This window comes from Hypomesus transpacificus, unplaced genomic scaffold, assembly GCF_021917145.1.
Source record: "Hypomesus transpacificus isolate Combined female unplaced genomic scaffold, fHypTra1 scaffold_412, whole genome shotgun sequence".
Taxonomy (NCBI): domain Eukaryota; kingdom Metazoa; phylum Chordata; class Actinopteri; order Osmeriformes; family Osmeridae; genus Hypomesus; species Hypomesus transpacificus.
The window spans coordinates 48,993-60,863 of NW_025813930.1; the positions used below are offsets into that span (position 1 = coordinate 48,993).

Here is an 11,871-nt window from a genome sequence, read left to right on the forward strand (position 1 = left end):
TAATTGGAAAAAATCAATGTCAGTATGTTATGTTTATCTTGCCATGATTGCAGTTTGATTTCTGAAATGTATAATAATTGAAATGAATGTTTGAGGAAATTGAAGAATGACCCTAAAAATATGATTTTTTTAAGCTGAAGGTTACAGATATAGTTTTTAGTATGCCTGTACTGTAGATTGGCATTGTATTGTAAATAAACAATTTCCTGTAAATGTGTCTGTTCTGATCCCAACATCAACAAACTAGAAAGAATATCACTTTATTTTACATAGTTGTACCACTAAAATACATTCAGACGACATCATCACCATGGCTTCTATTGTGTAAAAAAAATAGTACAAAGCATAAGAAGAAAAAACTAAACAATCCCTTTCAAGTTCAACGTTTTACCAATTCTGTTTCCCCATCAGCATGCATAGAGGGGAAGTTGAAAACCCCCAGGACCTTAAACACAGTTTCACCCATAAAGAAAAACATAATTCACAATATACAAAATCCCTGACTTCATCAATACTGTATACGTCAGCTGAGGACAACCCCGTTCAACCGTCGAAAACTAGAGTTCACATCGGTCCTGCAGCCAGTATATTCACACTGACACACACGCATTGCATTCATAGGTTTGTGAATAATCTTTACATTTCTCAAATGGCTTTGATCGATCAAAGGTCGCTTCCCAAGGTGTATCCTGCTGATAACCCTTCTCCTTTTCAGACACCTACGGTCCTGCGTCTTCTGTGGGTCGCCGGTGTGTATACACCTAGTGCATGACAACGGAGAAAACTGACTTCAAGATGTTCATGACTTCTTCACACTAAAGGTTAAGTGTAGCCAGTGTTCACATGAGTAATGGATGTCTCTCCCTACCTCTCTCGCCCTTCTCCCCTCTCCGCCCCTCAGGCCCTGCGAGGCCAGACCTTCCCATGATGCCTTGCTGTCCTGGTTCACCTGTGTCCAGAGGGTGGAGTTAGAATGTCTATTGTTGCATAACTAGGTGGAGTCTTATGATGCAGTATTTTGCACTGTAGAACCCTGCCTACTTGGGGTTTTGCCTGCCCAGACATTGACATGTGATGATGGAGACAAGATATTGAATGAAATAACCTTTGTGTCCGGGAAATCCAATCTCTCCCTTCTGGCCTGGTATCCCAGGGGGTCCCATAATGGCTCCATTAGCTGGGGAAGGATAAAGAAGAAAATACAGTTTGCCCCTTACACAATGCAGTGAGTGAAGTAGTAGTGTTGTTGCCTGTCAGAAATCAATGGGGTTTTTTTAACCCCCAAATTTATTGTACCATACATTATTCTGAGACAATGAATTTGCTCCAGTATCAAAAGTGTCACTAGATTATGAACTAACCTTTGATGTATTCAACCAGTTCAGTGACATTTCCATGGGAACCGAGCCCATGGCTAAACCCGGGGGGTCCCGGTGGGCCAGGGGGGCCGGGGGGCCCCTGGACAACATGCTCAGAACGTTCCGGCACAGTGTCTTTCAGCAAGTCATGGGCTGCAGGGGCAGGAAGAGGATGATGGGTATATGAAATACAACCCTTGTGACATCCACATTGTCACCGTTTTGGGTGCGCACTCACTCTTGATGTAATCGGTCAGTTTGACCGCCATGTCGGAGAAGTCTTCCACGTCTGCCGGCCTCCGTCCCTCGCCGGTCCTGTGGCCGAGGAGGTGCCTGTTGCCTGGGTCCCCCTGCTCACCTTTGTGCCCCGGAGGTCCAGGAGGACCTGGGGGGCCTGGGAGGCCAAACATCCCCCCCCTCAGACCACCATCGCCTGGAGACACACCAGGGAGACTAAACATCCAGGCGTGGGGCTGGAGACACTCTGATCTAGGCTGTCAGGCTCCATCAAGGTCCTCGTGCAGAGATGGATGGTATTTTCAATATCAAAGATGGTATCAATATCAAAGTCATCGGCCACTACATCTTCATCATGTTTTTATAATGGCCACATTCTATCGATAGCATTACATAGTTAAGAATAACACATTCCAGGGGTGGCCAACCCTGGTCCTCGAGAGCCTCAGTCCTGCATGTTTTAGATGTTTCCCTGCTCCAGCACACCTGATTCAAATGAACGGTCATTCTCAGGCTTGGATAACGACCATTCATTTGAATCAGGTGTGCTGGAGCAGGGAAACATCTAAAACATGCATGATTGAGACTCTCGAGGACCAGGGTTGGCCACCCCTGCATTAATCTATGTTTATCATCTTTTGTATGTGCGACTGTCAGTCCACTGGGTGGTAGACTGATGAACTTACTCTTGACGTATTCCTGCAGCTGTGGGTGGAGTGCGTCTCGATGTGTGTTCTCTGCGTACGACACCAGAGCTCTGGAGCCCTCTGGACCCGGGGGCCCCGGGGGGCCTGGGGGACCCTGGAAACCAACATCTGCAACGGGCAGGAAAATAGACTTGAGTTGATTTGTCGTATTGTCAATCAACGCAGTAGCTAACAGTATGGCATCCAGTTCTGTATTTAAACCGTGTCACGTTTATACATCTTGCATACACACTTACACACTTGAACAACACTGCAGTGCTGCACATTAAAAACACATTTAAGCCTAAACTCACTTTGTAGGTAGTCTCGTATGTCTTCCAGCCTGTAGCCAAAGCCACTGGAGGTGCCTTGTCCAGGAGGCCCAGGGGGGCCTTGGGGACCCGGGATCCCGGGGGTCCCCGGCTGCCCTTGAACACCGGCTAAACCTTGGTACTCAGAATCTACAGCAGACAAACACAGCACAGCAGTCGTGTCAACCTGTGTTTGGATGTTAGTCGTTTTATGGATGGATTGGTTGGATAGTTGGGTAGTTATTTTTTGTGTCTGTATAACCCAGAGTAAACAGCTAAAGGAGATGAAAACATAATGTCGTCCTCACTTTGCCGCAGAGCGGCCAGGTCGCCGTAGAAAGTTCCAGGTAGTCCTGGCGGGCCCGGGGGCCCCGGTGGTCCAGGTAGCCCCATCCCCTGCTCTGGTGACACACACGTGGAGACCACCACCAATCACAATCCGCAATTTCCACAAGGATCTTTATGTCTATAGTTATCTAACTACACATATACATACTATATAGTATTTACTGTCTGATCACAAACCAATCAACAAATCACAAGACACTCCAACAATCCAAATGACGAACCACAATGCACTTCATCAGACCAGGTGACAGGAAGTGGAAGGAAGTAGGTTGTTGCTCACCGTTCAGCAGAGTGAGCACTCTGCCTGCCACATCCCGAGGGTTGTAGTCATAGTAACCTGCGCTGGGGTTACCGGGGTGACCGGGGGCACCAGGTGGGCCTGGAGGGCCAATGAGGAACCTCCGCACTTCCTCTCCTACAGGAAGACAAGCACAGTTCCTGATCACATCTCATCCCATGTCTGTAGTCTTTCCAGGGAAGAAGTCTGTGGCAGTTAGCCTGTTTACCATATGTAATTTAACCCTAATCCTAATGACATGCGTTGAGAATACGGACAGTGGGAACAGTCTTTCGAGAACGGGGTTGCCAGGTTATGAGAAGGAAACCCACTTAGGTTTCAATGAACACTTGCGTTCCTACTTCTTTGTGTCAAAGAGCTGACGTACTCTGCATCAAGCTGATGATGTCGTTCACAGAGCTGGTTCCAGGGGCTCCGGGGGGCCCAGGGGATCCAGGGGATCCAGGGGATCCAGGGGTGCCACTGCCTATTCCAGAACCTGGATAAGGAACAGGGTTGAGTAAAACAATCATTAGAAAGTATATCTATAGATGGTCTTGAGATGCTCAAAATGCTGCCAATTTTGGGGGGTTTGCTTAGACAGAAGAGGAGACGTACGCTGGATGTAGGAGATGACACGGTTGGCCAAGTCATCTACTGACTGGTGACCCGGTGGCCCCGGAGGGCCAGGAGGACCTTGAGGACCGCTCATGAACTGCCTGACATTGTCACCTGCAGCTCAGGAAAACACGACACAACGTTACACTTACTACGAAACAACACTCTTAACACAAAACCAAGTCACTGTAGCATTGTGTTTCAGAGGCTAAAGTATTGCACTACTCACTCTGGAGGTAGTCTGCAATGTACTGGCCCATGTCAGGGGGTCCAGACCCGTCTCTGCCAGGGGCCCCGGGGGGGCCAGGGGCTCCAGGGAGACCTGGAGATCCGGCAACACTTCTGGAGGAACCTGGATGATGGAAAGTTATGAAAAGGTCAGGGTTGCGGAACTGCATGGATGGATGAGTGGATAACTGTAGAGATGGATAACTGTAGAGATGGATGGATGGATCTTACCAACAGAGTAGCCAGGGATTCCTGGTGCGCCCGGAACTCCTGCTTCACCTGAAAACACACACAAACGAAATCCCTACAACAACACTCACTGCAATACTAAACACACAAAAGCGACATATGATCAGGAAAAAAAGCTCTCTAATAACCCATCAGGTGTGTAGAAGAGAGTGTTGTCTACCTCTAATACCCTGTGGCCCCTCCGACCCCACCTCCCCTGGGGGACCCTGGGGTCCACTTTCCCCATTCGGGCCCTGAGCTCCAGGAGGTCCTTGGGGGCCAGGCTGGCCTGGATATCCTGAGGAGGAGGGGGGGGGGCATTAAACACAACACTGATAGCACACTGACATCACACTGGGATAACACTTCGGAACCATCGACTTCCGGGTTCTGAAATCAAATTCCGGTTTCGAGCAGAACACATGCGGATGTTCTGCATCTATGGCAGCTTTTCTGTCAGAAGACACTGACTCACCGACGCCTGGATCACCGGGGACTCCTGGGAGACCTGGCTGGCCTGGTTCACCTGAAACAGCCAGTCAAGATCCATGCTATCAATAAAAACCACTTAATGAAAGATAGTTCTCAGTTTTGCTCAAAGGTCTACACATCTTCGAACAGCACAGTAAAGATATGGGCTGTGTCCCCCTTCCTGCTTACCTTGGTACCCTAGTGGTCCTGGTTCACCTAGAGACAAGTTGATGAGTTTAAGAGAGCTACTAGTGTTAAAAAAAAAGCATTGCTTTGCAAGCAGATTCAAGTGGTCCTGAATGTGCATCTGACCTACCAGGAGATCCTTGAGGACCAGGTTTACCAGCTGGTCCCGGTGGTCCGGAGAAGAAGGTTTCTGATGGAACACCCAAAAAACCAATGGATCACAACCCAAATGACAAACAAGTTCTTTTTTTCAGATCAGTTCAACATCCGGGAGATCCTTGTTGTGTGTGTGTGTGTGTGTGTGTGTGTCACCTACCTGAGGTGGGTACAAAGCTGCCTGGCTCTCCCTTCTCCCCAGGGGGCCCAGGTGTGCCAACACCTGATAGAAAAGAAGACATGGGGGAGGGGCTTAGCTCACACACTTCCTGAACACTCCAACAGGAAGGAACACTTCAAGTGGACACTTGTGGCTCACCTGGAGCCCCGGGTGGACCCTTTGGTCCTGGGGGCCCTGGGGGTCCTTCTTTAGGATCACCTGGAGGGAAACAAGGACAATTGTCCATCAAGAAGCATAACATGAACAGATGAGAGAGCATCTGCCTGAAAAATCAATCAGTATTCAGGCCCCGTTATATGGATCTCTTTATCTCTTGGTGGTTTTGGTTGGGATATGTGTCTGTGCGTGGACCATGCGCGTGCATTGATGTCTTACCTGACGGACCTTCAACACCTGGCTCTCCTGGGGGCCCAGGGGGCCCAGGGGGACCTGGGGGGCCGGCCACGACTGGAACTTCTGTTTGAGCCGTGAAAAACAAGCGACGATGAAGAGACAATGTACGGGAATGCCTAATGGCAAACTCAAAACTGCGTGTACAAATGTATGACGGAAAAACAGATTCAGAGGAGAGAATGTTGCTTGCGGATGTTAATGTAGGCATAGATTGGAATGAAGGACTTGTATGAACCAGGGGGAGTGTTCCCCTCTGGCAGAGAGAGGGACTCACTCTCAGCTTGACTGACACTGACGGGCTCCACCGTCTTGACAGAGACACCTGGCTCGCCCTGTTTTCCTTCAGCTCCCTTCTCTCCCTTAGCTCCATCCTCCCCCTTGTCACCCTTAGGACCTACAGTACAATAACAAATACATCATAAACAACATAAGCATCAAGTAATGAACTCCAGTATGGAAAAACAAAGTTATCCCAAATGTTATATAACAGGTCTGTAAATCTATAACTATGTTACATATACTGTCACGTGTTCCATGATTTAAGTCTACTTTGTTTTGGTCTATTTAAGTCTGTTTAAGTCCATGTTAAGTATGTTAACTGTATGAATGTGACAGTGTGTGCAGAGTGAAGTCTCTGACCGGATTGACCCGGAAGTCCAGCTGGTCCTATTGGACCAGACAGTCCGGGGGGGCCAGTTTGGCCGGGGGGGCCAGGGCTACCGGCGGGGCCAGGGATGCCAACCGAACTGGCACCATCTAAACACCACACCGGAGAACGTAGAGGGGTTAGCCAATCAAACCCCGATGAGGATGTACCAGTCCAATATGGATATCCCTATGTTCACCTCTTATAGGAATAGCTTAGTGGTGGAGTGGATTACAGATCAAAAGGTCACAAGTTCAAATCCTGTCCAATCACATGATTATGGCAGCTAAGCATTTCGCTAAGCAAGCGCACACACACAGTGTCGCTCGGCCATTTCTGTTGACTATCTCTCACCTGCATTAATGACTCGACCAGGTTCACCGGCTTCACCTGAAACAGTTTCAGGGGGAATTCATACCATTACTCTCCATGCTGTCAAGGATATGATATAAATCTTGATGGACTGAACCTGTATTACCTTTAGCTCCAGAGACACCCGGGTTCCCTGGTACACCTAAGACAAGGGTTACAAAACAGTGAAGCAGTATGTGATATTGAAACACTTCAATCATCATATCTAATAAACATCCTCCAGAAAGTCATACCTGGTGGCCCTTGAAGACCAGGTACTCCTGGAATGAATGTAAACATAATGTTACTGCAAGTGCAGATGTGAATCCTATTGTAAATGACTCCAGTGTAACTTTATGAAGGTCATCTTTACGGTGAGATGATGAGATGATTACCTGGGAGACCAGGATCTCCAGGGGGTCCCGGGGGGCCTCGGGCACCTGGCAACCCAATCAGCCCATGCTCACCTGTAGGGGAGACAAATCAATCAATCAACCAGCCAATCAATCAATCAGTTAATCACTTTACTTTCTGTACTTTTGCACTTCATAATTTCTACCGTGCACATGTGTATGTTACACTGGATAAAACCATCTGCTAAATAAATACAATGTAATCAATCAATCAACCAACTGTATTGATGACTCATTCTAGTAGTTCTGGTTGTGTTTACCTCGAGAGCCCTTCTCCCCATCAGCACCTGGAGAACCTGTCCAACAAAGCCACAGGTGTCAGAACGTCACACTGACTGGGGTTCAGTTTACCTGGAGACACTCAGCACAGGTCTGCCCGCTCACCTGTCGACCCCTTGGGACCCTTCTCTCCAGCAGGCCCTGGGTTTCCTCTCTGGCCTGGGTCACCTAGGACGGCACACACATCAGAGATACACCCCAAAACACACATGACATGCACCCCAGTCAGCCTGTTCACGGCCAGTGTGGGGAGAGAGAGAGGTAGGGAGGAAGAGGGAGAGCGGGGTGTAGGGTGAGAGGAAGAAAGAGAGAGATAAAAAGGGAGGGCGAGCGAGGAAGTCAGGGTCAGAAGGTGAGAGGGAGGAGAAAGAGAGAGAGAGACAAGGCGGTGGCAAGAGAGGGAGCGAGGAAGGCAAGAGAGAGAGACAGAGCGACAGAGAGGGACAGAGAGGGTCAGAGAGGGGGGAGTCTTCACCTGCAGCTCCGCGCGGTCCTGTCTCTCCCTGTTCTCCTTTGTTCCCAGCGGGTCCGACTGGTCCTCTCTCACCTGGGGGAACAACGGCAGGACAAACCGAAACGACAGATGAGAGAGAGAACAATCGCAAATGGCCGAGAACAGACCTAAACAACAGAACCCTTACTTCAAACCAAAGGCGTATCCTAAACTTAAGAGTTTGTGTGGCCTTGTATTCTAACCGTTCCTCTCAAGCCTATCAACTCAGTGGCGTCTGACGTCAAATACTATCTTCCCACACTCAGGACGATGATCTTATCTTGAGTTGATCTCACGGTACCTTTAGGTCCAGGAGCCCCCGTCTCTCCTCTGAAGCCCTGAGGACCGGGAGTGCCTGGGGAGACAAGACAGAGGAGGACGCTCAGGTCTCGGCTCAGTAGAAACAAGCAACGTCGGGACGATGACGGGCCTTCTTCGGGGCAGTATTATGGGATGTTTAAAAGGGGCTACCACTATGAAGCCCGAAGGGTGAACGACAGAAGAAGAAGAACAGTGAGGTTTACCTGGTATTCCAGTGGCACCCTGGGCCCCCATGGAACCTGAAACACACAGCAAAACTTGTCCAGGTGATCTGGAATCAATAGGTTCGTTCCTGGACTAAACACACTCATTACAAAGAGTAATGAGGCATCACTTCAACTCACCTTTGGGTCCCACAGGTCCAGAGTTGCCAGAAGGTCCAGGACTTCCTGGTTCCCCAGGAGAGCCTGGAGAAGATTCAGGCCAATAACAAAAAAACATTGTCGTTGTCATTGGAGCTCTAGAGCATCATGATAATCAGCCAATCCATGGCCCAGATCACATTAGGGTGGCTTCATGAGAACCGTGCATGAAAGCTTCCACATCACCTCACCTTTGTCCCCCTTCTCTCCTAATCCTGAGGGTCCTGTCTCTCCACGGGGGCCCATGGCCCCCTCGCGGCCCCTCTGGCCGGCCGGGCCCTCCGTACCAGGCTCACCTGGGCACATCGAGAGGGGACTGGCATGTTTGGTCTGGACTAGATTAGTTGTATTGGCTGAAAACAAAATGGTGTCCATCTCTTTGATCCTCACCTGCACTTCCTTTGGGTCCTCGGGGCCCCTCCAATCCTGTGTGACCTATCTGACCTGGAGAGCCTAAGAGGAAGGAGCAGAGCCAATCAGAACAATGATAACATACTGACATGGATTCATGAGTTGTGTGGGACTGTTACATCACCTCACTACATAACTAGCTAACTAGCTAACTAACTAACTAACTAATAAACTAAAATCTAAGGTTGTTTCAACAGAATGGAAGTGTCCAGCAGAATTCACATTCAAATCTTACCTGGTAGGCCAGGGAAACCATTATCACCTGAGAAAGCACAAGTGGTGTTTTATTTTATCATGTGATTCTCTTACAGTGATTGTGCCTTCAGTATGAGAGTGTATAAATAAATAATACATCTAAGAGAAACTATTCAATTGGCTAGGAAGCAGGAAACAACGTGTTACTGACCCTTGACCCCTGGAGGCCCTTGGTCGCCTGTAGTGAGACAACAGTCATGTAAGTAAACATGAAATATAAAATAAGTCTCAGAGATGTGTAAGTATGTCTGTTAATAATACTAGTGGATGTTGGATAGATTCTGTACCTTTAGGTCCTGGCTCTCCCTGTATGGAGAATGCCAGTGTTTCTGTAACACAGACAAGAAAATGTATCTCAGAACACAGACGTAAACACAGAAAAAACAGTTTTACGTTTAAAAACAACCAATTTGGAGCACAATTTTTAAAACCTCTACCCCCTTTTCAAAACCACTACACGAACATCTAACGTCGCTGTCTTCAAAACAAACAAAGAAAACAAGTCCATTCTTCTTCTTTTACCTCGCACGCCGTCCGAGCGGAGCTCAGCCCTGACCATCTGTTGCACTGCCCTCTGCAGGTCAGCCCTGTCATAACCCTCCCCGGCTCCCCCAGTCCCAGCTCCTCCGCGCGGTGCTGCCGCTCCCAGATTGATGCTGTTATCCGCCCGGGTCAGGGTGGACCCGGCCGAGGTCTTGTCCATGAAGGACGACTCCAGCGGGTCGATGATGTTGAAGGCAGAGGAGGAAGAGAAGCGGCTGGTACTGCCGGAGGAGCCCTCGAGGGCGTCCACGCGAGCCTTGAGACGCTTGACCTCATCAGCTGGGAGGAGGAGAGGGGAGGCGGTGGGGAGGGGGGGGGCGGGAGGCAGGGGCGGCGGGTAAGAGGGGGGCGAGAGATGGAGAACGTGAGGACGAGACAGAAAGGAGAGAGAGCGATGGAGGAGGGATGTATTAGAGTCGGGCGGCCTCCGCCACGCCCAGGGGTGTTCTCGGGTCTCCTTACCCAGGGCGATGAGCCCGAACAGCAGCCCCAGGAGGAAGAGGAGGCCCAGGAGAAGACCCAACAGCCACTTCCACCAGCTGCAGCAGGAACAGAAACTTGGACCCATCCCGGACTCATCCTTACGGATCTCTGAGAGAGAGGGAGGGAGGGTTTGGAGAAGAAGTGAGAGAGAGAGAGAGAGAGAGAGGGTAAGAGAGAGAGGGTAAGAGAGAGAGAGAGAGAGAGAGAGAGAGAGAGAGAGAGAGAGAGAGCACCAGCATCAGCACAACTCGTCACAACAAGCACAACTACAAATACAGCACAGTTGTTATGTCCATCGCCAAAATAAAGTAAGAGGCCACCTGCGTAGGTAGCCTTGTCCTTGGTGGACGCCCTCAATGTCCCGGCTGTGGGAAACAGAAGACATCGTCTTAACGGCACATTCACCACGGTGCGACACGACAAGTAAGATAGATCCGTTCCACGCCTCACCGCAGACATCCACGGTGGTGTCGACAACACTGGACACCATCTTCTTCTTCTCCTTCTTCAGAGAGTCCTCAGAGTAGAAGACTGGATGGATCAGAAATTTGGGGAATGCAGTTTGGATGGAATGGATTAAGAAAGCGTCTTCATCAAGACGAGAATTGTCAAACTATCCATGCCAAACGCCCTTTACGAAAGCACACGCGTGGTGGTGACCCCTCAACACTTGTCTCTGTGGTGCCTGTTTGGAGCCTGCGTGCAGTGCCTAGTCTCACCAGTAGTGGGGGCTGTGCTGGAGAACTGCTTGCCCGTGTCTTTGCTCAAGACCATCCTCTCCGTCTCCTTCTTGACCGGAGCGTTCTCCTTCTCCAGCAGCATGAACTTGAAGTCCTTGGCAAAGACGTTGTCACTTCCTGTCGGACTGCCGGGCGCCACTGGAGGAACGGAACACGCGTCGTCCAATCAAAATGTAATAAAGGAATCGAACACGCATCGTCCAATCAAAAATGTAATAAGCAAATGCCAACAGAGCAAAATTCTCTCCTGGTATACAGTACACAGTGGGTAGACATGCAGGGGGTGTTACATGGTCCCCACAGTACACAGAGATGGAGGACTGTTGCCTCAGAGACACTTCTAATGTAAATACCTGGCATTAGTACCGGCCTGAGTTTGGTCTGAGACTATATGGAGATCTTAAGATATGTATGTATGCAATGAACCAATAAACCAACCAATTAAGATACGTATGTTTTTTTATGTCAAAATGTACTCCTATTTGATGATCACTGATGACAGATTTTTATGACTGACTGATTGATTGAAAACTGGTATTATTATTGTTAAACTGTTTGTTTTCCTTTAGACTTACCAGTAGTTGCAGACACTCCAGTACTGGTAACGTTCTTCTGCACACCATAGACTAGTAAACACAGATACAGAACTGTAAATATGTACAGTACATTTGCCCCTTGGTTTGCTTGGTTCTAAATCTGTGTGAACTCAACTTCATGACAGTTTGGGGTGTGTGTTCCTACTTCCTGTACCTGTGTGTGCGCTGAGTCCGTTGGGCGCCAGGATACTGCTGTTAGTGTGGCCAGGTTGTTTTGAAGGCCGTACACTACAGTAAGACACAAAAAAACACTCATTCTAACCTCTAGTCTGGAACTCTAGTCAGGACTTATTGATAGAG

General features: G+C 49.0%; 1 protein-coding gene across 1 annotated transcript; it reads right to left on the reverse strand.

The window, feature by feature from the left end:
* Positions 1 to 244: 244 nt before the first annotated feature.
* On the reverse strand, positions 245 to 11,803 carry LOC124464744 (collagen alpha-1(XVII) chain-like). Its single transcript, XM_047016566.1, has 44 exons — positions 11,726 to 11,803; positions 11,551 to 11,601; positions 10,955 to 11,113; positions 10,686 to 10,766; positions 10,556 to 10,600; positions 10,215 to 10,343; positions 9,732 to 10,031; positions 9,497 to 9,538; positions 9,361 to 9,387; positions 9,190 to 9,216; positions 8,934 to 8,996; positions 8,735 to 8,839; positions 8,526 to 8,588; positions 8,385 to 8,420; positions 8,162 to 8,215; positions 7,843 to 7,914; positions 7,473 to 7,535; positions 7,349 to 7,384; positions 7,071 to 7,142; positions 6,930 to 6,956; positions 6,803 to 6,838; positions 6,679 to 6,714; positions 6,318 to 6,434; positions 5,953 to 6,072; positions 5,661 to 5,741; positions 5,424 to 5,483; positions 5,265 to 5,327; positions 5,079 to 5,138; positions 4,952 to 4,978; positions 4,767 to 4,817; positions 4,473 to 4,589; positions 4,295 to 4,342; positions 4,065 to 4,187; positions 3,836 to 3,949; positions 3,606 to 3,716; positions 3,221 to 3,355; positions 2,901 to 2,993; positions 2,596 to 2,742; positions 2,282 to 2,410; positions 1,597 to 1,791; positions 1,362 to 1,511; positions 1,106 to 1,177; positions 869 to 949; positions 245 to 761 (listed from the first exon to the last, which is right to left on the reverse strand). Exons 3-44 carry the CDS (start codon positions 11,055 to 11,057, stop codon positions 712 to 714), a joined length of 3,561 nt encoding a protein of 1,186 aa, XP_046872522.1. The 5' UTR covers positions 11,058 to 11,113; positions 11,551 to 11,601; positions 11,726 to 11,803; the 3' UTR covers positions 245 to 711.
* Between the last annotated feature and the right edge of the window lie 68 nt (positions 11,804 to 11,871).

Excerpts from the sequence above, each read along its gene's own strand:
- LOC124464744 (XM_047016566.1), bottom strand. The coding sequence starts at position 11,057 with ATGCTGCTGGAGAAGGAGAACGCTCCGGTCAAGAAGGAGACGGAGAGG. Across the intron at positions 9,539-9,731 it reads CCGCTCGGACGGCGTGCGAG|AAACACTGGCATTCTCCATA; the intron begins GTAAAAGAAGAA and ends TCTGTGTTACAG. Across the intron at positions 2,743-2,900 it reads CCTGGCCGCTCTGCGGCAAA|ATTCTGAGTACCAAGGTTTA; the intron begins GTGAGGACGACA and ends TGTCTGCTGTAG.